At 28.7% G+C, this 27,882-nt stretch overlaps 2 protein-coding genes and 1 long non-coding RNA gene across 3 annotated transcripts; 2 read left to right on the top strand and 1 right to left on the bottom strand.

The window, feature by feature from the left end:
• Window positions 1–173: 173 nt before the first annotated feature.
• LOC126550323 (uncharacterized) lies at window positions 174–20,700 on the bottom strand. The gene is made up of 2 exons (XM_050201625.1): window positions 19,235–20,700; window positions 174–394 (listed from the first exon to the last, which is right to left on the bottom strand). The coding sequence occupies exon 1, from the start codon at window positions 20,035–20,037 to the stop codon at window positions 19,405–19,407; it is 633 nt and encodes a 210-aa protein (XP_050057582.1). The 5' UTR covers window positions 20,038–20,700; the 3' UTR covers window positions 174–394; window positions 19,235–19,404.
• Window positions 1,514–15,041, top strand: LOC126550324 (uncharacterized). Its single transcript, XR_007604388.1, has 2 exons — window positions 1,514–1,612; window positions 14,270–15,041. It is a non-coding gene; the product is annotated as an uncharacterized LOC126550324 (long non-coding RNA).
• Window positions 20,701–23,635: 2,935 nt separating the features above from the next.
• LOC114132905 (fumarate hydratase, mitochondrial-like) lies at window positions 23,636–27,742 on the top strand. The gene is made up of 7 exons (XM_027998511.2): window positions 23,636–23,923; window positions 24,080–24,220; window positions 25,044–25,247; window positions 25,321–25,566; window positions 26,550–26,946; window positions 27,006–27,298; window positions 27,381–27,742. The coding sequence occupies exons 1-7, from the start codon at window positions 23,804–23,806 to the stop codon at window positions 27,510–27,512; spliced, it is 1,533 nt and encodes a 510-aa protein (XP_027854312.2). The 5' UTR covers window positions 23,636–23,803; the 3' UTR covers window positions 27,513–27,742.
• The last annotated feature ends 140 nt before the right edge of the window (window positions 27,743–27,882 follow it).

Below are 27,882 nucleotides of genomic sequence, written 5' to 3' on the forward strand. Positions count from 1 at the left end.
TGCAAATTTTCGAGATTTAGACATATTTCATAAAAATTTGAACTATAATGATAAAAAAATTGTGACTAATATAGTCACGATTTTCACACGCCCTAAATTAATTTTACCATAGCGATTTGAGATTTTTATACTATTATACTTGTATCAAATAAAAACCAATTTAATTACTCAACAAAAACATTAATTTATTACATAACTTATATATTAAACATTTAACAAAATATGATCAAATATGGAATACTTTTAGCAGCTATGCAAAAAAAAAAATAAAAATAAAAATAAAAGCTAGTATAATCAGTGTGGTTTTGTTTTATGTATCAGAGGGTTTATTGTAATATAACAGACAATTTTTTTTTTTCATGGTATGCCTGCTATATTATAATAAACTTTATACCTCTGATGCACAAAACAAAATTTACTAATTCTACTATAGCTGATTGAAATGGTGTATTAATTTATACATAGTCGTTAAAATATTTCAATAAAAAACAATTGAAAAAAAATTATCACAAAAAAAGTGTTTCATTAAATATAAATTTAAAAAAAAAATAATAATGCAAAAAGTTAAAGTTTAGCACAGCAGCAACACAAGCCCATGAAAAACCGCTTGACTCGCTTGTATATAGTTCGTCTTTTCTTTTTCGGAACTTCGATTTCTTCTTTTGCGCATTCTATTTCGGTTATTTTTTCCGAATCATACGCCTTTTTTACTTTCAATTCTTCAGAATGTGTTAAAATCATATTCGGTAATGATTTTGTTTTTTTATCACAGTTCAATTTTTTAATGGTTAATTCGTGATTCTGCATCAAGTTTGGACAAGACGCGCTAAGTTTTTCATCGTGTCCTACGATTTTAAATGTATTATTTCTTACACCAGTGTTTTTTGTGTCAATGTTTTTCATCTCAAATTCATGATAAACCAATGCCATATTTGGCAATGACTTAGTTTTTTTGTCAGAGTTCAATTTGTTTATTGTCCATTCGTGAATCACCGTCAAATCTGGACAAGACGCGCTAAATTTTTTGTCGTGTTCTTCGATATTAAATGTTAGACTTACATCTGTATTTTTTGTCTCTTTTTCCAATTCATGACATACAAATGCCATACTTGGCAATGACTTAGTTTTTTTGTCAGAGTTCAATTTTTTTATTGTCCATTCGTGAATCACCGTCAAATCTGGACAAGACGCACTAAATATTTTTGTATCTGCCATTTTAGATATTATGTTAAATTTATTTTAAACTGTAGATGTCTACGGTTGAGCGTTCAAAATAGTACTGACGAAATTTTTACTTGTCTAGCAAAGATGAATAAATATATTTTAATAGCGAAATATCATGATAACATTTCTATTGTTTTTGTGGCCAGTATATATTTTTGTGTAAATAGCAAAACCCGTACAATTCGTTGCCCTATTGGTTTTATAATACAACATATCTATGTCATTACTCCTGTATTGTAATCACCATAGACCTTATACTATAGTATAAGGTCTATGGTAATCACGCATTACGTCAAACAAATTTATTAATTTATTTATTTTGCGTATCAAATTTAATCAGTATTGTTAAAAATTAAAATTAATCGGCTCATTTCGTGAACACGGAAAAGTTTTTTTTTTATTATTCGTGTAACCTATAGCTGTTTGGCTATAAGTGTTACCCAGCTCTAGGATGACTGTTGTTTATTGAATCACGGAACGTTTTCTTATCTTATTATATTTTCTAATCGTATTATATCATTTTTTTTTCATGTATTGTAAAACATATAGTAGCAATAAATGAGTTTTTATTGTGGTCCGCACACGAATTTGCGTTATAACTGTATTTAGCTAATTGTACGTTATTTGATGAATTTCATAATTTTTTGTAGCTTTTTGGTGGGGGATCTCTATAACTTTCGTTATAATGGGATTATTCGTTGTATCGGTATTCGTTATAACGGGAACTTACTGTATATGATAGACTATTTTTAAACGCAACTTAAATGTATATTAAATTTATGTTATGATTTTTACTAGACCCGGGAGAGTTTACATATTTCCGTTAGGTAGTACAGGAATAAATCCGGGAGAGTTTACGCGTTTCTGTCAGGTAGTACTGGAGTAGACCCGAGAGAGTGTACCATCGGGAGAGTTTACCAACGGGAGAGTTTACAATCGCCCCTATTTTATAACCACCACTACTGGCAATTGCTTCGGGCCACGAATAACACTATGCTCAGTAAGAGCAAGAAAAGTATTTTATAGAACTAGAAAAGTTATCGATAGTTAAATCTATCTAAGCACTTTTACTGCTCCAGTGTTTGATAACAGATATCAAACTAAATACATCTGTGATTTGTCGATCCTTTAAGAATCTAAATTTTTTTTTAAAATACAAAAATGTAATAATATAGTTTAAGCATACGTCGTACGCGTCAAAAAAAAAAAAAAAAAATAAAAAATTATAATCATAATATTATTATACCATTATTGTGTAATGATTTTAGCTGGCAACCTAAACCGAACGAAATCGCGATTGATTATTACTCGTTATTCGTATATAAATATAATCATTAATTGTTGTATTATTATAATAATAATAAATCGTTTCACCACATATGTAATTTTGCGTACACCAATTATTATAAACTATATAACATAACTAGCTGAATAAGCCGGCATCGCCCGTGTACAGTTTTCTGTGTTACCTACTAAAACTTTTATTTACTCAGGTTTTATATTTATTATAGGCTACTTTTAGATGTTATGTTGATCCTAGATTGCCTATGTATTGTAACAATCACAAGTCAGCAAAAACTATACATTATGGTGTTATAGAAACCAAAAAAAAATATTTACATTGACATATTTTATTCATCACAATAATTCTTTATAAACATTATTTTTTCTACTGCCTTTTGGGGCTAAAATAACAAAATTTTTGGCAGAGCTAATTCTAGAACATGCGACATAGAACTGTCCCGGTCAAAAACATTCTTCTCTCAAGTCAATCTCTATGTCATGCCCAACGTTTGTCCTTGAGACTGATTAATAGTCATAGGTTATGAGTCATAGCAAAGCAAACTTTGATTGGGAATTGTATTTTTTAAGCTAAAAGGGATAATCACTAATCAATTGGAATTAAAGTTATTCTCGGGATAATAACTATATCTCCTCTTGCACACCCAGTGACCTACAGCTTTAATAATGTAAACAATTTTAGAAAATAATTAGAAATGCGTATACGAAGAAGCGTTAATATTCGAAAATAATAAGTAAAACACTTTGTCCTTGTGTATGCGTAAATACATAGGATATTTTACGACTTCATGTTATTTTAATACATTTCAATATTTAGAAAAAACCGTAGTTACCGTACATAAACTTTGTTAGTGTGCGTATACGAAGACGCGTTATTTAATAATAATAATAATAATTAGCTGTAATAAAAAGTGATAAATGTGTCAATACATAAATGAGGTTGTTATAGCAACCATTTGTAAACGAAAATAATAAACAAAATTTCCATCTTAAATCTCAAAATCCCTATTTGAGCAACCCTTTTAAATGTGAATTTTGAAAAATTCTTTCTTAATGCGCTTCTTAATTGCTTAAGGAACTTCGGTACAAAATTTCAAGTCTAGACCCGACGGTTTGGTCTGGGCGTTGATGAATCACCCAGGACAAGTTTCTTTATATAATATAAAAAGATATAGACAGTATCAGTACATAGGACGGTTCAAATTGTTAAAACTACAGGGAGATTTAAATAAAAAAAAAAACGGCTAAGTGCGAGTCGAACTCGCGTACCATGAGTACAGGAAAAAAAATGCAGACCAGGAATATACATTTTCTCCTGGCCATTATACACACCAACTTACAAGGAACCAACTACCTAATTTAGCTTTAGATTTAATTTGTCCATCATGCTTTATTCTGATTAATAGGTAGGTACTTAGATGAAAAAATATTGGAAAAACGTATATTTGAATAGATGGTCGCGTAGCGATAAGGTATGATTGTGTTGTAGAGCTTCGGCGAAAGTTAAAAAAATAAATAGAGTGTACTGTATTAACGTGGGTATATCGCATATTATATTATGTATAACATTTACGGACTATGGCAAATTTATATCGAATAAAGCCATCACTTATCAGAATTACTAAAATATTTCTTACGCTCTAATTATTATTTATTATTATTATTGTAACTAATAGCAACCAAACTAAAATATCAAATAAATAAAAATTCCATCGTAAATTTCAAAACGTCCGTTTAAACACCTCCCGGGGTTGAACCTATCACTTTTTTTAAGTATTTTTTGTTATAGCGGCGACAGAAATACTTCGTCTGTGAAAATTTCAGCTGTCTAATTTTCACGGTAAATGAGAAACAGCCTGTTTCTATTGTTCTAGGCCTGGTGACAGTTCAAAACCCTAAAAAATTATATCAAATAGGTATATTATATTTTAGATTTAGCTGTAGACCTTATACTACGACTAGACAAGAACTGTAAATAACAACGGCATTACGAACAGCGTATAATAACATCAGCTCACAGTGATGTATGCTGTTTTGGACGACTGGCGAGCATATGAATATTAGAAATATTTTTGTAACAATAAGTTGTGACATAAGGCGATCAATAAAATAGCCAATAAATCATTAATAATAGTTCAAATAGAAGATAATATAAAAAACCCATGCTACCCATGTTCGAAGTGTATTCGTACGAGTAATCGGGTAATCAAACAGCGCCCTCTATCTCGTTATGCATTCCTTAAGCTCATTGCTTATCTATTAGTATGAGATCTATGCATCTACCCCAGTCGTGTCATATTATACGATTTGCCATCCGCTAATACTATTAACGTTTTCGAGTGCTGTTCGGCAGCAGTAACGTTACTTTGGATTTTCATATTCACAGTACGAATCATGACTGTTTTAACAAGTCAATTATAACTTATAGCATTAATTCAAAAGTTATAAATTTAACTGTATATAGATTATTCTAATTTAAACATTTGGTGAAAATTTCAAGTATTTACAGTGATCAGATTTAAATTACAACTGTATAAAAACATCGATTTTGTCAAAGACTTGTTTTGCCGTCACTTTTTATTTTGTTTTTCCCGATTTTTTTTTTGAAAACTACTGGAAAATGATTACTTTTGACCTGCATAATATACCAAGAATATTCAATTTGCAATCAAAAAGCACCTCTTCCGAAGTTTGAAATTGAAGTATATTATTTCGACAAGTTATGCTGTACACAGATACCAAAAAAAACCGAAAGTACATAGTCACGATTTTCACACGACCTAAATTAATTTTACCATAGCGTTTTGAGACATTTATACTATTTTACCTGTATCTAATAAAAAACAATTAAATTACTCAAAGAAAATATTTATTTATTATACAACTTATTAACAAACATTTAATAATTGATCAAATATGAAAAACGTATAGAAAAAAATAAAACAATAGAAAAATAGAAAAATAGAAAAAAATAGAACTATCAATAAACTAATAAATTATTTTAACAATAATAGCTAGTATAATTAGTTAGTTTTTGTTTTATGTATCAGAGGGTTTATTGTAATATAACAGACAATTTTTTTTTTTCATGGTATGCCTATTATATCATAATAAACTTTAAACCTCTGATGCACAAAACAAACTTTACTAATTATACTAGCTGATTGAAATGGTGTATTATTTATACATAGTCGTTAGTTTCATTAAATATAAATTGCAAAAAATGATGACACAAAAAGTTAAAGTGTTTCATTAAATATAAATTTAAAAAAAAAATAATAATGCAAAAAGTTAAAGTTTAGCACAGCAGCAACACAAGCCCATGAAAAACCGCTTGACTCGCTTGTATATAGTTCGTCTTTTCTTTTTCGGAACTTCGACTTCTTCTTTTGCGCATTCTATTTCGGTTATTTTTTCCGAATCATACGCCTTTTTGACTTCCAATTCATCAGAATGTGTTAATATCATATTCGGCAATGATTTTGTTTTGTTATCACAGTTCAATTTTTTAACTGTTAATTCGTGATTCTGCATCAAATTTGGACATGACGCGCTAAGTTTTTCGGTGTGTTTTTCGATTTTTAATATATTACTTACACCCGTGAGTTTTGTGTCTACCTTCAATTCATGACATAACAATGCCATATTTGGCAATGACTTAGTTTTTTTGTCAGAGTTCAATTTGTTTATTGTCCATTCGTGAATCACCGTCAAATCTGGACAAGACGCGCTAAATTTTTTGTCGTGTTCTTCGATTTTAAATGTTAGACTTACATCTGTATTTTTCGTCTCTTTCTCCAATTCATGACATACAAATACCATATTTGGCAAAGACTTAGTTTTTTTGTCAGAGTTCAATTTGTTTATTGTCCATTCGTGAATCAACGTCAAATCTGGACAAGACGCACTAAATATTTTTGTATCTGCCATTTTAGATATTATGTTAAATTTATTTTAAACTGCAGATGTCTACGGTTGAACGTTCAAAATAGTACTGACGAAATTTTTACTTGTCTAGCAAAGATGAATAAATATATTTTAACAGCGAAAAATCATTCTCTTGACGACAAGATTTCTATTGTTTTTGTGGCCAGTATATATTTTTGTATAAATAGCAAAACCCGTGCACTTCGTTGCCCTATTGGTTTTATAATACAACATATCTATGTCATTACTCCTGTATTGTAATCACGCATTACGTCAAACAAATTTATTTATTTATTTATTTTGCGTAGAACATTTAATCAGTATTGTTAAAAATTAAAATAAATCGGCTCATTTCGTGAACACGAAAACGTTTTTTTATTTATTATTCGTGAAACCTATAGCTGGCTGGCTATAAGTGTTGCCCAGTCTCTAGGATGACTGCTGTTTATTGAATTACCGAATGTTTTCTTTTAATTAAATCGTATTGTATCATTTTTTTTTCAAGTATTGTAAAACACATAGTAGCAATAAATGAGTTTTTATAACAAAATAAAGTTATTGCCAAATATAGCATTGGCATTTAATGAATTTGAATCGAAGGAAAAAAACATCGCAGTTGAAAGTTCATTTAAATCAGAAAAAAATGTAAGTGTGAAACAACTCGTGATGTATAATTTTTCGAATTATCTCACCACTTACTGCAATTTCTATTGTTTTAAATGAACTTTCAATGGCGATGTTTTTTCCTTCGATTCATATTCATTATATGACAATGCTATATTTGGTAATAAATGAGTTTTTATTGTGGTCTGCACACGAATTTGCGTTATAACTGTATTTAACTAAATGTACGTTATTTGATGAATTTTATAATTTTTTGAAAACGAATGAAACTATTTTATAATCACCACTACTTGCAATTGCTTCGGGCCACGAGTAACACTATTATCGGTAAGATTATAAGTACAATAAAGTCGTTTGTAAAATGCAACTGACATTCTAAGGAACGTTATTGGTAAACACTATTGCACTAATCATAAGTTAGACCGATTATTGTTAACCAAACTTCATTGATGACAAGTCTATGGAATAATGACTTCTCCGGTCTAACGAAAATGCATTATACAAGTTCGACGCCCAATATACAATTTATGGTACTTGAATCAAGACACTAAGGACAGAACTCGGCCTGTAAGTCATGATTTATAGCTGTGTCACTGAAAAAAAATCACTGGCCGTACCTAACACCTATCACAGGAAAGATGTCCGAAGCCGCTGCTATATACGATATTATGTTACGATATTCAAAAAAATAAAGAATAAGAAACTAAAAATTTATTTGATAATTTATATTGTCATTCTCTATACCATCATCTTTTTAATGTATTATAGCTTTATATAGCAATCTTTCGTCTCTAACTCACTGAAAAAAGTATTTTATAGTACTAGAAAAGTTATCGATGGTTAAAACTATCTAAACACTTTTACTGCTCCAGTGTTTGACGACAGATATCAAACTAAATACATCTGTGATTTGTCGATCCCTTAAGAATCTAAATTTTTTTTTTTTTTTTAAATACAGAAATGTAACAATATAAATTAAGCGTTGCGTCGTACGCATCAAAAAAAAAAAAAAATTATAATCATAATTTTATAATATTATTATATAATGATTTTAACTGAAACCTAAGCCGAACGAAATCGCAATGGGTTATTACTCGTTATTCGTACATAAATATAATTATTAATTTTTGTATTATAATAATAAATAATTAATAATAAATCGTTTCACCACAGATGTTATTTTGCGTACACCAATTATTATAAATTATATAACATAACTAGCTGAATAAGCCGGCTTCGCCCGTGTACAGTTTTTTGTGTTACCTACTAAAACTTTTATTTAATCAGGTTTTATATTTATTACAGTCTGCTTTAAGATATTATGTTGACCTTAGGTTGCCCATGTATTGTAACAATCATAAGTCGTCAAAAAATATACATTATGATGTTATAAAAACTAAAAAAAATATAATTACATTGACATATTTTATTCATCTCAATAACTCTTTACAAACATTATTTCTTCTACTGCCTTTTGGGACTAAAATAACCAAACTACTGGCAGAGCTAACTTTAGAACATGCGACATAGAACTGTCCAGGTGAAAAACATTCTTATCTCAAGTCAATCTCTATGTCATGCTCAACGGTTGTCCTTGAGACTCATTAATAGTCATAGCAAAGCAAACTTTGAGTGAGATTTGTATTCTTTTAAATTCAAAGGGTTAATTAGTTTGAATCAACGTTATTATAATAATTTATTAAAACAACTATTTTTGATAAAACTCGATTAAAACTATATCTCCTCTAGCACACCCAGTGATAATTATAGCTTCTATTACATTTTTGTGCAGAGCTTTGACTTGCAATCTAGTTCCATTACACAATTTAGGTGGGTTAAGATTTTTTAGTAACATTATAGGTGCTCCAATTTTAAGGATAAGTTTATGTGATGGAAGACCAGTAGGATTCAGGGTATTAAGAAGTAACTTAGGTACAGTATTACAGAACTTGTGCTGTATTACTCTGTTTGGAAATAAAATTGCACATAGGTGTCTCTACTCTCGTTAGGTTTTATGGTAATTTAATACAGAATGGGCTGTTTTATCTCTTTCTATCAATGTAGCACTTAAATGTTTAGAAAGAACCGTACATAAGCTGGGGTACGTATACGAAGACGCATTTTAATATTCGAAAATAATAAGTAAAACACTTTGTCCTTGTGTATGCGTAAATGCGTAGGATATTTTACGACTTCATGTTATTTTAATACATTTCAATATTTAGAAAAAACCGCAGTTACCGTACATAAACTTTGTTAGTGTGCGTATACGAAGACTCGTTATTTAATAATAATAATAATAATTAGCTGTAATAAAAAGTGATAAATGTGTCAATACATAAATCAGGTTGTTATAGCATTCATTTGTAAACAAAAATAATAAACAAAATTTCTATCGTAAATCTCAAAATCCCTATTTGAGCAACCCTTTAAAATGTGAATTTTGAAAAATTCTTAGTTTGAAATTGAAGTATTATTTAGACAAGTTATGCTGTGCACAGATACCAAAAAAAACCGAAAGTACATATAGTCACGATTTTCACACACCCTAAATTAATTTTACCATAGCGTTTTGGGACTTTTATACTATTTTACCTGTATCTAATAAAAAACAATTAAATTACTCAAAGAAAATATTTATTTATTATACAACTTATTAACAAACATTTAATAATTGATCAAATATGAAAAACGTATAGAAAAATATAGAACAATAGAAAAAATAGAAAAAAAATAATAGAATTATCCATAAACTAATAAATTATTTTAACAATAATAGCTAGTACAATTAGTTAGTTTTTGTTTTATATATCAGAGGGTCTATTGTAATATGACAGACAATTTTTTTTTTTCATGGTATGCCTGCTATATTATAATAAACTTTATACCTCTGATGCACACAACAAACTTTACTAACTATACTAGCTGATTGAAATGATGTATTAATTTATACATATTCGTTAAAATAATAATACAAAATGTTAAGGTTTAGCACAGCAGCAACACAAGCCCCTGAAAAATCGCTGGACTCGCTTGTATATTGTTCGTCTTTTCTTTTTCGGGACTTCGATTTCTTCTTTTGCGCATTCTATTTCGGTTATTTTTTCCGAATCATACGCCTTTTTGACTTCCAATTCATCAGAATGTGTTAATACCATATTCGGCAATGATTTTGTTTTGTTATCACAGTTCAATTTTCTAATGGTAAATTCGTGATTCTGCATCAAATTTGGACATGACGCGCTAAGTTTTTTGTCGTGTTTTCGATTTTAATGTTAGACTTACATCTGTATTTTTCGTCTCTTTTTTTCCAATTCATGACATACAAATGCCATATTTGGCAACGACTTAGTTTTTTTTATAGAGTTCAATTTATGATCTGTCCATTCGTGAATCGCCGTCATATCTGGACAAGACGCACTAAATATTTTTGTATCTGCCATTTTAGATATTATGTTAAATTTATTTTAAACTGTAGATGTCTACGGTTGAGCGTTCAAAATAGTACTGACGAAATTTTTACTTGTCTAGCAAAGATGAATAAATATATTTTAATAGCGAAAAATCAGGATAACATTTCTATTGTTTTTGTGGCCAGTATATATTTTTGTGTAAATAGCAAAACCCGTGCATTCCGTTGCCTGTTAAAAATGCCAATTCTATAATATGATTTAAACTTTGTTTAAGTTTTTATTGAGAAAACATTAGGTTTAACGATGTTCAAAATTTAAATATTTTCATTGACCATTTTGAATCTCAAAAAACTTTAAAATGCTTTCTTATTGCACACTTAATTTGTGTTACGAATAATGTACCGTGTAAATTGCAAACCTCTTATCATTATCACAATCTATCATTGTCCAGGCTCTATGTGTATCAGACAGTTAGTTAATCAGATTATATTATAGCCATTAAACTTGGCGTTGTCCGTGAGACGACTCTCTTACGATTATGCAAAAACAAAACAAAAATTTCCATCGTAAATCTCAAAATCACCGTTTGAGCAATCTTTAAAATGCGAACTTTGAAAAATCCTTTCTTTGTGCGACTTAACATTGATTATTGAACTTTTATACAAAATTTCAAGTCTCTAGACCCAGCGGTTTGGTTTGGGCGTAGATGAATCACCCAGGACGAGTCATTATATATATTTATGAATATTCGATATAAAATATGGTGTTAGAAGCCAATAATTAATTAATTAATTAATATTACCGCTTTGCTGTATATTGGGTGCCGTGTGGATCACTATTATATATTATAGAAGTGTTAAATTTAAATCCAATGATAGGTATCATATTTTATACGAAAAACAATTCTGAATAAAGATGATTTGTCAGCCTAGGATATAATTTCCAGTGATTGGTGAAAAAGGTGGTTTATGTTTAATTGGCGTGAATACACTAAAATTTAAGTTCTTTTATAATTATTGTAAGCAAAACTTATGGAAAATCTTGTATTAGATTTTCAACTCTTAGCTACTTATACAAAAATTTAAGATTCTGAGTGAAGCGAGGAATGTATTGGTTTTACAATGATGTGTATTTCTTTTTTATTCCGGAAACACTTTTTCTCCTCCTAAACTTGTTCAAAAGTATCATGTTTAGCATATTTTCTGAAAGGTTATGTTCTTGAGTTAGTACTTTAGAGAATTCATTTTTTGATTTTCGTAACGGTACTCGAAACAAAAACGTTTAAATGAGAAAAAACGTACGATTTCACAAATTTAATACATTTTTTTCATAAATCGTATTCCCTAGGTAATCAAATATACATAGTACATAAAATATTTTAAAATTATTTGTAACAAATTTGGCTGTCATAACTACTTATGTAAAATACAATATAAAACAAGTATTAATTAAGAACAAAAAATATGATATTTTATAATTGTATAAGATTTTTAAACTATTTTTGTATTTTAAATGTATATATTTATTTATTTTACTATATATAACAAATTATAGATTGTTGATAATGTAATGCTATCCACCGAGCTTCACTCAGAATCATTTTTGTTAGCAATGATGTAACCTTATGTATCCCACCTTCCTGACGTCTCCCTTAAACCAGTTACTGCACTCAAGTTTTTATGAATTATACCTACAAAATAATTTGCAAATATTCATGATTTTGACGAATTTTTGTTAACACTTGAACTTCAAATACTAATGAAAAAAAATTGTGCCTATGTATTCTTATAATTTTTTAATCGCTATAAGAATAACTTATGGTGAACTTTGTATTAAATTTTCAAGTATTATGACTCTGCCAAAACATTTTTATCGATGTCCTTAAAAAAAAATAAACAAAATCGAATACTTCAAATGATTTAATTGAAAATTAAATTATGTATAAAATACCAATCTAAATAACTGGTAAAATTTTCAAGTGTCTATGACTTATACTTTTTGTATTATAACATATTTAATTTCGTTTGAAGAGAAAATCGTTATGGTTACGCGATTTCGTAAACATTTAAAATTCAAACAAACGTAACACTTTTTCTACTATGAGTTTTCTCTGTAGCTATTTGAAGGAAAATTTATAAAAAATTTAGTATTGCATTTTTTAACCTTTGATATAAACACAAAAATGCGTTGTGATTTTTCAACTATAAAATTACTTGCAAATTTTCGAGATTTAGACATATTTCATAAAAATTTGAACTATAATGATTAAAAAATTGTGACTAATATAGTAACGATTTTCACACGCCCTAAATTAATTTTACCATAGCGATTTGAGATTTTTATACTATTATACTTGTATCAAATAAAAACCAATTAAATTACTCAACAAAAACATTAATTTATTACATAACTTATATATTAAACATTTAACAAAATATGATCAAATATGGAATACTTTTAGCAGCTATGCAAAAAAAAAATAAAAATAAAAATAAAAGCTAGTATAATCAGTGTGGTTTTGTTTTATGTATCAGAGGGTTTATTGTAATATAACAGACAATTTTTTTTTTTCATGGTATGCCTGTTACATTATAATAAACTTTATACCTCTGATGCACAAAACAAACTTTACTAACTATACTAGCTGATTGAAATGGTGTATTAATTTATACATAGTCGTTAAAATATTTCAATCAAAAACAATTGAAAAAAAATTATCACAAAAAAAGTGTTTCATTAAATATAAATTTAAAAAAATAATAATAATGCAAAAAGTTAAGGTTTAGCACAGCAGCAACACAAACCCCTGAAAAATCGCTTGACTCGCTTGTATACTCGTATTGTTCGTCTTTTCTTTTTCGAGACTTCGATTTCTTCTTTTGCGCATTCTATTTCGGTTATTTTTTCCGAATCATACGCCTTTTTTACGTCCAATTCGTCAGAATGTGTAAATACCATATTCGGCAATGATTTTGTTTTGTTATCACAGTTCAATTTTTTAACTGTTAATTCGTGATTCTGCGTCAAATTTGGACATGACGCGCTAAGTTTTTCGGTGTGCTTTTCGATTTTAAATACATTACTTACACCCGCGATTTTTGTGTCTACCTTCAATTCATGACATAACAATGCCATATTTGGCAATGACTTAGTTTTTTTAATTGACTTCAATCTTTGATCTGTCCATTCGTGTTTTAACGTCAAATTTGGACATGACGCGTTTAATTGTTCGTTGTATTCAACGATTTTAAATGTGTGACTTACATTCGTGTTTTTTGTCTCTTTCTCCGACTTATCATATAGCAATGCCATATTTGGCAACGACTTTGTTTTGTTATTAGAGTTCAATTTTTGTATTGTCCATTCGTGAATCACCGTCAAATCTGGACAAGACGCACTAATTATTTTTGTATCTGCCATTTTAGATATTATGTTAAATTTATTTTAAACTGTAGATGTCTACGGTTGAACGTTCAAAATAGTACTGACGAAATTTTTACTTGTCTAGCAAAGATGAATAAATATATTTTAATAGCAAAAAATCATGATAACATTTCTATTGTTTTTGTGGCCAGTATATATTTTTGTGTAAATAACAAAACCCGTACAATTCGTTGCCCTATTGGTTTTATTATACAACATATCTATGTCATTAATCCTTTTATTGTAATCACGCATTACGTTAAACAAATTTATTTATTTATTTATTTTGCGTAGAACTTTTAATCAGTATTGTTAAAAATTAAAATTAATCGGCTCATTTCGTGAACACGGAAAAGTTTTTTTTTTTTTATTATTCGTGTAACCTATATAGCTGTTTGGCTATAAGTGTTACCCAGCTCTAAGATGACTGTTGTTTATTGAATCACGGAACGTTTTCTCATGATTAAATCGTATTATATCACTTTTTTTTCAAGTATTGTAAAACACATAGTAGAAATGAACGAGTTTTTATTGTGGTCCGCACACGAATCTGCGTTATAACTGTATTTAACTAATTGTATGTTATTTGATGAATTTTATAATTTTTGAAAACGAATGAAACTCTTATATAACTACTGCTACTGGCAATTGCTTCGGGCCACGAATAACACTATGCTCGGTAAGATCATAAGTCCAATATAGTCGTTTTTAAAATGCAACTGACATTCTAAGGAAAGGTATTGGTAAACACTATTCCACTAATCAAAAGTTAGACCGATTATTGTTAACCAAACTTCATTGATGACAAGTCAATAGAATAATGACTTCTCCGGTCTACCGAAAATGCAAGTTCGACGCCCAATATACAATTTATGGTACTTGTATCAAGACACTAAGGACAGAACTCGGCGTGAAAGTCATGATTTATAGCTGTGTCACTGAAAAAAAATCACTGGCCGTACCTAACACCTATCACAGGAAAGATGTCCGAAATCGCCGACTATATACGATATTATGTTTCGATATTAAAAAAAAAAAGAATAAGAAACTAGAAATTGTCTTGATAATTTATACTGTCATTCTCTATACCATCATCGTTTTTAATGTATTATAGCTTTTGTACCAATATTTCGTCTCTAACTCACTGAAAAAGTATTTTATAGTATGTACTAGAAAAGTTATCGATGGTTAAAACTATCGAAACACTTTTACTGCTCCAGTGTTTGACGACAGATATCAAACTAAATACATCTGTGATTTGTCGATCCTTTAAGAATCTAAATTTTTTTTTTTTATAAATACAAAAATGTAACAATATAGTTTAAGCGTTACGTCGTACGCATCAAAAAAAAAAAAAAAAAAATTATAATCATAATATTATAATATTATTATGTAATGATTTTAACTGAAACCTAAGCCGAACGAAATCGCAATGGATTATTACTCGTTATTCATACATAAATATAATTATTAATTTTTGTATTTTTAATAATAAATCGTTTCACCACAGATGTTATTTTGCGTACACCAATTATTATAAATTATATAACATAACTAGCTAAATAAGCCGGCTTCGCCCGTGTACAGTTTTTTGTGTTACCTACTAAAACTTTTATTGAATCAAGTTTTATATTTATTACAGTCTGCTTTAAGATATTATGTTGACCCTAGGTTGCCATGTATTGTAACAATCATAAGTCGTCAAAAAATATACATTATGATGTTATAAAAACTAAAAAAAATATAATTACATTGGCATATTTTATTCATCTCAATAACTCTTTACAAACATTATTTTTTCTACTGCCTTTTGGGACTAAAAAAACCAAACTACTGGCAGGGCTAACTCTAGAACATGCGACATAGAACTGTCCAGGTGAAAAACATTCTTCTCTCAAGTTAATCTCTATGTCATGCTCAACGGTTGTCCTTGAGACTCATTAATATTCATAGCAAAGCAAACTTTGAGTGGGAATTGTATTGTTTTAAACTCATGGGGATAATTAGTTGGAATCAACGTTATTCTCGGGATTAAAACTATACCTCCTCTAGTCCTCTAACCGTTACGTATACCGTAATCGTATCCCGTTTACTGGTTATGGCAAATTTATATCGAATAAATACATATAATCACTTATCGGATTTATTAAAATATTTCTTACGCGCTAATTATTATTATTATTGTAACTAATAGCAACCAAACTAAAATATCAAATAAATAAAATTTCCATCGTAACTCTCAAAACGTCCGTTTAAACACCTCCCGGGGTTGAGCCTATGACTATTTTTTGTTATAGCGGCTACAGAAATACTTCGTCTGTGAAAATTTCAACTGTCTAATTTTCACGGTTAATGAGATACAGCTTGGTTCTATTGTTCTAGGGTCTGGTGACGGTACGGAACCCTAAAAAATTATATCAAATGGGTATATTATATTTTAGATTTAGCCGTAGACCTTATACTACGACTAGACAAGAACTGTAAATAACAACGGCATTACAAACAGCGTATAACAACATCAGCTCACAGTGATGTAAGCCGTTTTGGACGTCTGGCGAGCATATATGAATGTTAGAAATATTTTTGTAACAATAAATTGTGACATTAGGCGATCAATAAAATAGCTAATAAATCATTTAAAATAATAGTTCAAATAGACGATAATATAAAAACCCATACTAACCGTTCGTACGAGTAATCGGGTAATCAAACAGCGCCCTTTATCTATTATATAAAAATAAGTCCGGTTTTCCTCCCTGACGCTATAACTCAACAACGCCTGGACCGATTTCGCTCATTCTTTTTTTGTTAGGGTCGTAATTGCCAGGAGAAGGTTCTTAGGGACGAAAAATTTGAGAAAGTTATCGGGTTAGAGAAATATGACGAGGTGGTGATGAAATTACAGAAGCGCCATCTATCCAGCAAATAGTCAACTAAATTATTTTTGGTAGTCGATGGCAACCATTTAAATAAAATAAATCATTTATTTAAAATGTTTTTAAAAATGTATGCAAATAGACATACAAACTTAAATCGTTGTCATAGTAAAAGAAATTAAAAATCTTTATATATAAAATGGAGACAAAAATGTATAAAAATTCATCGATTGAGAACAGCTGAACCGATTTCGCTAATTATTTTTTAGTAGTATTTGTTATTGTCTGGAGAAGGTTTGTACGAAAGAAAATTTTAAATAAGTCAACCGAATAAGTAGAAAAAGTGCAAAATCTATTCATTGATGTCTGGGATTTGAACTCGATACCATTGTCTTTATTTACTCTATGGTAGACGTAGACATCTAAACATCAGCTCGATGTACAATCAATATAATCTATGGTTTCTATAGTTATTTTAGTTTGAAAATTTGAAATTTGTTGAGTGAATTTTTTTTTAGTTCACAATAATCTATATATCTTCTATCTTCTATATATATAAAAATAGAGACAAAAATGTATAACATTTCATCAATTGAGAACGGCTGGATCGATTTCGCTCATTCTTATTTTTTTTGGTCGTAATTTCCAGGAGAAGGTTCTTATGTAAGAAAAAGTTAAGAAAATTGCACGGAAAATTAAAAAAAAATACAATGAAAAATAAAAAATACCGATGACTACTATTACTATTATTATTACTATTTTATTTTCGGTAATCATGGTAACAATTTTTTTGTTATTATTATTTATTTTCCCCATTTTTGTAACATTTTTCACTGATGATTCGCTCCTATTGGTCGTAAGAGAAGGTGCTTATGTAGTACAATTTTAGATGTAAAAAAACAACAACAACTGTCACTGCAGTCCAGCAAGAAAATAAACTATATTAAGGTCACTATTGATTATAATTGAATATAATAATTATAGACCTGTTGTTATATTTTGTTAAAACCATAACAACAAAAATAAGAATTCGCAAAATAAGCCAATGTCTACAGTAAATTTCAAATTTACAGCAATAAACTAACATAATAAGTTATACCAAGTTTTATTGTTTTACCAACAGGCAACAATATAAAAACCACGAGATGGCACATATTGTATTTTACCCACTGTAGTAAAATAAAAAAATGATATAACTTTGAAACTTAAGTGTTAGAAATTATAAGCTTACGTACACATCTCGCGGGGTCCGCAATCCACCACGTGTGGATTGCCTACATGATAATATACTGCTCGCATAATCATAAGAGAGTCTCACGGCAACGGTAAGCAGAATGACTATAATATTATGACTTGAGTAACTCACTGACTGATAAACGTAGAGCCTGAACAATGATAGATCGATGCTTACAATTTACACGGTACATTCGTAAAATCGTATCACAAATTTAGTGTGTAATAAGAAAGCATTTTACAAAATTCGCATATTAAAGTGGTGTTTTCACAAGATTTTTGAGAATCAAAACAGTCAATGAAAATGTCTAAGTTTTGAACACCGTTAAACCGAATAGTAAATAACAAATTAATCAAAATTCGAATCATATTATATAGAATTTGCATTTTTAACGGGCAACGAAGTGCACGGGGTCAGCTAGTCTTGTTATGAAATATGCATTCCATACGCTTATTACTTGTCCAATAATATAACATCTATGCATAGATTCTATGCATCTACCAGACGTGTCATATACGACAGTTATAAATGTAACTGTGTATAGATAATTCTACTTTAAACATTTGGTGAAAATTTCAAGTATTTACAGTGATCAGATGTGAATTACAACTGTATAAAAAAATTGATTTTGTCAAAAACTTGTTTTGCGTAAAAATTCCCGTTTTACTTTGTTTTTCTTGATTTTTTTTTTGAAAACTACTGGAGAATGTTTACTTTTGACCTGCATAATACACCAAGAATATTCAATTTGCAATCGAAAAGCACCTCTTCCGAAGTTTGAAATCGAAGTATATTATTTCGACAAGTTATGCTGCACACAGACACAAATAAAAAACCGAAAGTATATAGTCACGATTTTCACACGACCTAAATTAATTTTACCATAGCGTTTTGAGACTTTTATACTATTTTACCTGTATCAAATAAAAAACAATTAAATTACTCAACGAAAATATTCATTTATTATACAACTTATTAATAAACATTTAATAAATGATCAAATATGAAAAACTTATAGAAAAAAATAGAACAATAGAAAAAATAGAAAAATAGAAAAAAATAGAACTATCCAAAAACTAAAAAATTATTTTAACAACAATAGCTAGTATAATTAGTTAGTTTTTGTTTTATATATCAGAGGGTCTATTGTAATATGACAGACAATTTTTTTTTTTCATGGTATGCCTGTTACATTATAATAAACTTTATACCTCTGATGCACAAAACAAACTTTACTAACTATACTAGCTGATTGAAATGATGTATTCATTTATACATAGTCGTTAAAATGTTTCATTAAATAAAAATTGAAAAAAAATTATAATCACAAAAAAAGTGTTTCATTAAATATAAATTTAAAAAAAAATAATAATACAAAAAGTTAAGGTTTAGCACAGCAGCAACACAAGCCCATGAAAAACCGCTTGACTCGCTTGTATATAGTTCGTCTTTTCTTTTTCGGAACTTCGACTTCTTCTTTTGCGCATTCTATTTCGGTTATTTTTTCCGAATCATACGCCTTTTTTACTTCCATATCGTCAGAATATGTTAATACCATATTCGGCAATGATTTTGTTTTTTTATCACAGTTCAATTTTTTAACTGTTAATTCGTGATTCTGCGTCAAATTTGGACATGACGCGCTAAGTTTTTCGGTGTGTTTTTCGATTTTAAATGTTTTACTTACATCTGTATTTTTTGTCTCTTCCTCCAATTCAAGACATACAAATGCCATATTCGGCAATGATTTTGTTTTGTTGTCACAGTTCAATTTTTTAACTGTTAATTCGTGATTCACCGTCAAATCTGGACAAGACGCGCTAAATTTTTTGTCGTGTTCTTCGATTTTAAATGTTTTACTTACATCTGTATTTTTTGTCTCTTTTTCCAATTCATGACATACAAATGCCATATTTGGCAACGACTTTGTTTTGTTATCACAGTTCAATTTTTTAATTGTCCATTCGTGGTTCATCGTCAAATCTGGACAAGATACACTATATATACCTGCCATTTTAGATATGTTAAGTTTGTTTTAAACTGCAGATGTCTACGGTTGAACGTTCAAAATAGTACTGACGAAATTTTTACTTGTCTAGCAAAGATGAATAAATATATTTTAACAGCGAAAAATCATTCCCTCGACGACAATATTTCTATTGTTTTTGTGGCCAGTATATATTTTTGTGCAAAACCCGCGCACTTCGTTGCCCGTTAAAAATGCCAACTCTATAATATGATTCAAACTTTGTTCAAGTTTTTTTTTTAAAGGCATTTATTTTAACGATGTTCAAAACTTAAATATTTTCATTGACCATTTTGAATCTCAAAAAACTTTAAAATGCTTTCTTATTACACACTTAATTTGTGGTACGAACAATGTACCGTGTAAATTGCAAACCTCTTATCATCATCACAATCTATCATTGTCCAGGCTCTATGTGTATCAGTCAAACCCGGATTAAGACCTTCAATGGCCCAGGGGCCAATACATGGTTGTGGGCCCCTATCGATGAAAATAATTCTTTAAAATTAGAAAATTATACAATAAAACAAATTTAAACATTTTTATTTAAGTGTGATAACTAGAGTACGGATTTTGAAGGCGAATTTTTAATAATTTACCTTTATTTTATATTGCTCTAAAACGAAGCTATGTCAGCTACCGTTTTTACTACCATTTACAACATTTTATTTTGCTTTTTTTAATTTTGCGTTTTTGTATATTTATGCGTTTTTTGGGAATTTTTGGTACATTTTTTCAAAATGTGTTCTAAATAAACGTATTTGAAGTGTTAATTTTAATTTTTATATTTTTTTAATTTATATTTTATAAATTGTATTTTTCTGTTTGTATCTACAATTATAAGTATTAAAGTTTTCCGTACACGATATTAAAATATTGAATTTAGCATCAAAAGAATTAATTGATCTCTAATATTACTAAATAATCAATAACCAATGTATGTTTCTTGTTGTTTTTTATTATTAAAATTCAATAGGATTGTAAATAAATTTATTTAACTTCCTTCTTTTTTTTAAAAATAATTTAATGAACTAAATAATAATATTAATACTTTTTTTGTAATAAATATTTTTTAAAAACTTATTTTTGATATTTTTTTTAAAGCTTTTTTGGAAGATTTAGACAGCTTTATTGCTTTTTTTTATTGATTTTCGTTATTTTTTATTACTTTAAAATCCGTTCTCTAATAATAACAATTAATAATGATAAAACATTCAAACATATAATTTTTTATTAAAATACATACTTACAAATAAAATAAAGTATTTTTATGTAAGTTTTTTTCTAGCTTTTTAACCTGGTCCCATTAGTCCAAAATCCAAACATGAAAAAAATAAAAATAAAAATATTTTTGTAGGTACCTGCTATTAAAAATATAAATTATCACTCAATGTAATTTTAATCTGAGAAGACTATGGGTCCTTTACACGCGTGGGCCCCGAAGACGGCCTGGTTCCCCCTTAATCCGGACTTGGTATCAGTCAGTTAGTCGGATTTCTTATAGCTATTAAGCTTGGCATTGTCCGTGAGACGACTCTCTTATGATTATGCGAGCAGCAGTATTTTATTATCAGGTAGGCAACCCTCCTGTTATGGATTGTGGACTCCACGAGATGTGCGCGTAAGTATTTAGTTTCTGACCCTTAAGTTTCAAAGTTATATCAATTTTTTTTTTACTACGGTGGATTAGAAGCAATAATGTGCCGTCTCGTGGTTTTTTATTTGGTTGGTACCTATAACAATCTGACTTTTGTGTTGAGCGCTTTATTATTATATAACTAATTATTTTTAAAAACCAATAGCAACCATTTATAAACAAAAATTTCTACTATAAATTTCAAAATCCTGTTATAGGCTTTTAGCACATACAAATATTGTGTTTTTCTCAAAGCTATTGTGATAGAAACTTCTCCGTGATATACCTACTCTTTCGTTAAAAAAAAAAAATCGAAAAGATCTTATGAATAGTTTCAGAGTTTACTCTGAAGTATATCTGCAAAAATATGTATTTGTCATATCGATTCGGTAGTAAACTGCCAGCCAAATAATATACCCGGCCTTAGACTTTAAAAGTAGGCATCACCTTCAACTATTTTACCACTTTTAAATGCATTATTATAACGAAATATGTTAAGCTTGAATTATCCATGTTTAGTATGATCGCCTATAAGTAATGTAAAAATAATTTTATGGTTCAGAAGGGGGAAAAATCTCTTCTAATTTAATTTTTCTATTTAAACGACAAATTCCTTCAGTTTCAATATTTCACTTTAGAGCTACACAATCCTGACAAACAATAGATATTGCACCTAATGAAACCATCGGTTCATTTTTATAATCAATAATAAAATCGCAATTCATTGCAGAGTATTCTTTATTAAACCATGCATTAACATTTCTTAAATTTATATTTCTTTCACGATTTTGTAAAAGTTTATTATTTCGTTCAGCAGAATTTTCATTGCTACGTACTAAGGGTACTCTTTTTGTGTTTGCCGAACTACGTCTTATAGTAGACCTCGCTTATGCATGATTTATATGCAAACGTACGTAACTACAATTTCAAAAACCTAACGTGAAATTCAAGTGTACTTTTCGCTTATATGCGCCTGTTCAGTATTGTAGCGTGCCCCGTGTGAGCAACCGTAGTGATATAGATTTGAGGTGAAAGTTGAAATACCTAATAAATGCTGTGGAATATATTTAAAGTGTTTTATTGTAAAAATATTCTAAGCCCAAATAATTATTTAAAATAAACTGATGAAATTATTTGAAGTCCAAATAATTATTTAAAATAAACTGATGAAATATTTCTAAGTCCAAATAATTATACGTATCGACAACGATAAATAATTTGTTATTTATGTACTATAAAATAACTAGGTTATTATGTTTCTACAAACAAATTGTTACCATGTTTACCGATATAATAATCCTTGAGTTTAGACCTTTTCAGAATAATTTCTATATACGTCGAAATTGTATACGAATAAATTGTACATTAAAACCTTCCCTGAATCTAGACCTATTGGCTATTGATTAGTGCAACGGTTGTCAAACTTTTTTTTTGCGGAGCCCTTGAGATGCTAAAAAAAATTTACGGAGCCTCGAAAACTTGAAATACCTGCAATTATATAACTCATAAAAAAATATGAATCAATAAATTGCTAATATACAAACGTTATACAATATAAATGTTACTCGTAACAATTTAACGAATAATAACATGTAAGCTGTTTTGGACGACTGGCGTGCATATGAATATTAGAAATATTTTGTAACAATAAATTGTGACATTAGGTGGTTTATAAAATAGCTAATAAATCATTAATAATAATCCAAATAGGCCCGGTTTTTCAATTGGCATAATATCTGCCAGTTAGTTAACCATAAGATTAATTTAACTATCGTTTAAAATGCCAGTCAACTAGAGTAGTTGTAGGGACAAATCGTGGTTGTAGGTAGGTATAATATCTTAGTCCGTAGTGGCGTAGTTCGTGATTTATTCTGTATTATCACGGGCCTCGTATCAGTAAGTAGCAAGTTCAACAGCTGATCTTTGTTTGGAATAACTTGGTTGATTATTTTCCGCTGACTTAGTTTGTCCTGCGATTATCATTGTAAAATAATTGTAATTTATCATTATACTCGTGCAATGGCTCTGTAATTGTCCATTTATTCTTATCGTTTTTCATTCTTCCCAAAGCACCGAACAGAATAATAATTCAACCGGTACACAGTCGCATCATTCAGGATGAGGGCGTGTCAGTTGTTCAAAACGCTTCATATCAAGCCAACACTCGTGACCGGTTTCGAGCACGGCGGTGGTTGCGCGACTTTGAGACTGTCCTCGATTTCGATCAGAAGACCTATGGTGAGTTGTATGTAGTCCTGTACATTTTTGTAGTCACCAAATTGTTTCTATAGTTACCCTACATTGCTTTGAACGACGGATTTTTGTAGAAAAAAATTTAATATAGGTTAGACCTTTCAATATAGGTTCCTATATCTTTTATTTACAATGTTTAAGGCTTCCAAGTGTGATGTTGGTGTACGCAAGGAATCCGACACTTTTGGTGAACTGGATGTGCCAAGTGATCGTTACTATGGTGCCCAAACGGTCAGATCGACGATGAACTTTCGTATTGGTGGTGAAAAAGAACAGATGCCGGTATGTGTGGTTCTTGTACCTATTTAGTTATTTAATATTACATAAGTGGCGGCTTAAATATATAAATCGGTGATAAGTAAAAATACAAATTAGTTTAATAGAATTTTTTATTTAACACATTAATATATGCCTAATGGTATGGTTTATCTGCAGCGTTTGGACATAGAGTCTAACGTCAACTATTGGTTTGGACATTGTACTGTTCCACTGTTGATGCTACAGGGAAACCGTACTTAAGTAAAAACTAAAATTTCACTGTAATTATCTGTGTTGATAATGAAATTAATTTAGATAGGATTTGTAAACTTTATTGCCTTGTATTTATTAATTAATTTTAATATCTAATACTAATGATACTAAGATACCTTCAAATGTTATATGGCATATACAACTATAAAATTATTGAATTTCAAATTTCATTATAATTATATAAAAACAAAAATAGACTGTTAACAAAATTATATATATATAAAAAAAAAAAAGACTAATTAAAAAAAAATTACATTTTTTAATCAAATATCATATTATATAAATAGATACTATTATTATGAATTATAAAATATAATTATACTAGATAGTTATAACGATGAAAATATTAAATCACCAATTTATAGCTATAATTTTGTAATGCTGATTTATTACTAGAATAATTAATCAATATTATGTTAAATAATTGATGAAAGTTAAAAATGTGCCTTATTAATGTGAACTAATTCAATAGATAAATCTATGACAGTAATTCCCAAACTATTTTTTTATTAAATACCTGCTTTCTTTGCTATTCAAAATAGATTTAATAATTACATAACTACTAATTTTTTAGTATCCAGTAATTGTAGCCATGGGCATACTGAAAAAAGCAGCAGCTGAAGTTAATAAAGAATTTGGCCTAGATGCTAAAATTGCTGACGCAATAAGCAAAGCAGCAGATGAAGTAATCAGTGGAAAACTTTATAATGAAGGACATTTTCCTTTGGTAATATGGCAAACTGGATCTGGTACACAATCAAACATGAACACAAATGAAGTATGTACTAAGCTGAAAGTATTTAATTTAATTTTAAAATGCAATAAAAATAGTTGAATGAAATGTATTATAGGTGATTAGTAATAGAGCTATTGAAATTCTGGGTGGAGAATTAGGATCAAAAAATCCAGTTCATCCTAATGACCATGTGAATAAAAGTCAGAGTTCCAATGATACTTTCCCAACAGCCATGCACATTGCAGTAGCAATGGAATTAAACAACTTATTATTGCCATCGTTAAAACATCTACATAAGGAATTAGATAAAAAAGCAAAAGAATTCTCTGGCATAATAAAAATTGGCAGAACACACACACAAGTAAGAATAATAGTTAATTTATTTTATTATACTTGGAGTTATCCGTATAAGTCTAAATGATGTTAAATTTCTTTGTACTAATGAGCTATTTAACAATTTAAATATATTGTTCATTGTCTCTTTCTTGTTAATTAAGTAGTAATTATTAGATTCAAATATTTTAATCCTTGCTTTAAAGTGTTATGAATAATGTGACCAAAATTTTCTTATCCAAAAATGAAAACATACCCTAAAAGTTATTAAAAATTTCATATACCTATTGGTTATTGGATAAAATTATAAAATCTTTAATATTTAATTATTACACTAATTAACTTTACTTTTGTATAAAATTAAAACTTATAAATAGTAAGATAGTATTTAAATACTAATTTTCTATGTATAAATAGGTATTTGTAATATAATTATAATATTTTGTTATTGAATACTGAATAGGTATAGTGATCATATCTTAATGGAGTAAATTGTATAACTAAAATCATAGTATAACAATAATCAAAAATTATTTTAAAATTTAAATATTAAATATTTTTTTTTTGAATGTAATACAAAATAGAGCCATTTAAAAAAAGGTATTCAGATAACAAAGTTTAGGTGATTCAACTTATATTTCAGAAGGATCAATAAAATAAATATCTACTAAATATATTCATTATTTTATTAGAAAATTAAAATTATGTACAGTAGGGTAATTAAAACAAGCTTGTTTTATTTCTTCTGTAAAATGATGTTTATTCTACTATTTTAAAAGAAATTTAAAGAAAAATTAAGAAAAAAGTATTTTTAGACTTATGACTTTAAATATATTTATCCAAATTTTTGTATTGTGAATATTACTTAGTTAAAAAAAAAAATTTAAGTAATAATTTAAAATATTACAATACATATGAAAATATAGTTGTATGTTATTTCAAAATGTATTATGTTATATAATTTACTTTATACTAATATAATTTTAAATTACTGTTGAACTGTTGATATAGGATGCTACACCGTTAACTTTAGAACAAGAATTTAGTGGATATGTTAGACAATTACATAATGGTATCAAAAGAGTTGAAAATACCTTACCACATCTGTATGAATTGGGATTGGGTGGTACAGCTGTCGGGACAGGCTTGAATACTAGAATTGGTTTTGCCGAAAAATGTGCTGAAAAGATTAGTCAGTTAACCAATTTGCCATTTAAGAAATCTCCAAATTTCTTTGAATCATTGGCTGCTCATGATGCCATGGTAGAAGTATCAGGAGCACTAAATGTACTTTCGTGCAGTTTAATGAAGATTGCAAATGATATCAGGTTCCTTGCGTCTGGACCAAGAAGTGGTTTAGGTGAACTTTCACTACCAGAAAACGAACCTGGAAGCAGTATTATGCCTGGTATTGTATAATAATTTCAATTCTCTGATGATATATTTATTATTCATATTTTAATTTAGGAAAGGTAAATCCTACCCAATGCGAGGCTATGACAATGGTATGTGCTCAAGTGATGGGTAACCACGTAGCGGTAACAGTTGGTGGCAGTAATGGTCACTTTGAGTTGAATGTTTTCAAACCAATGATTGTGTCCAATGTTCTAAGATCTACAAGGCTTTTGGCTGATAGCTGTATGTCATTCACAGATAATTGTGTTGTCGGAATTGAAGCTAATAAGGAGAGAATTTCTCATCTTTTACAAAATTCTCTTATGTTAGTTACTGCCTTGAATCCACATATAGGATACGATAAAGTAAGACAGTCTTTATACGACTAATTTAAATATATATTATATAACAAGCTAAATTTGTTAATTAATTACATTTTAATTTCAGGCTGCTAAAATCGCAAAAACTGCACATAAAAATGGATCAACGCTGAGAGAAACGGCTTTACAACTTGGATACTTAACTGAAGAAGAATTTGATAAATGGGTCAGACCAGAAGATATGTTGGGGCCCAAATAATTGATTTGATTTTGCATAGGTGTAAAATGTCATATGTTTATCTGTTAATAATGTTTAAAATGTTCTAAATTTTTCTGAACAAAAAATAATAAATTGAAATCAATATTTTTTAGCTAATATTATTAATTGTATTTGTCATTACATTTATTTACATTAAATAATGGCTTTTAAATTTTTCTATAGATAAACAATCCAAATTATAACGTAAATATATGTTTAAATGTTTAATATATTTGGGATATCATTGAATTCCTTATCTATACAAGTCCTGGAACTCGGCTTGATTAAACCTTGAGTTTATTGTTTTAAAATTACCAAATATGCCATCAGTTATTAGATATAATTTGTTTAATCTTCTGCGTATAAGAGA

Source organism: Aphis gossypii, chromosome 2 (genome assembly GCF_020184175.1).
Source record: "Aphis gossypii isolate Hap1 chromosome 2, ASM2018417v2, whole genome shotgun sequence".
Taxonomy (NCBI): Eukaryota; Metazoa; Arthropoda; class Insecta; order Hemiptera; family Aphididae; genus Aphis; species Aphis gossypii.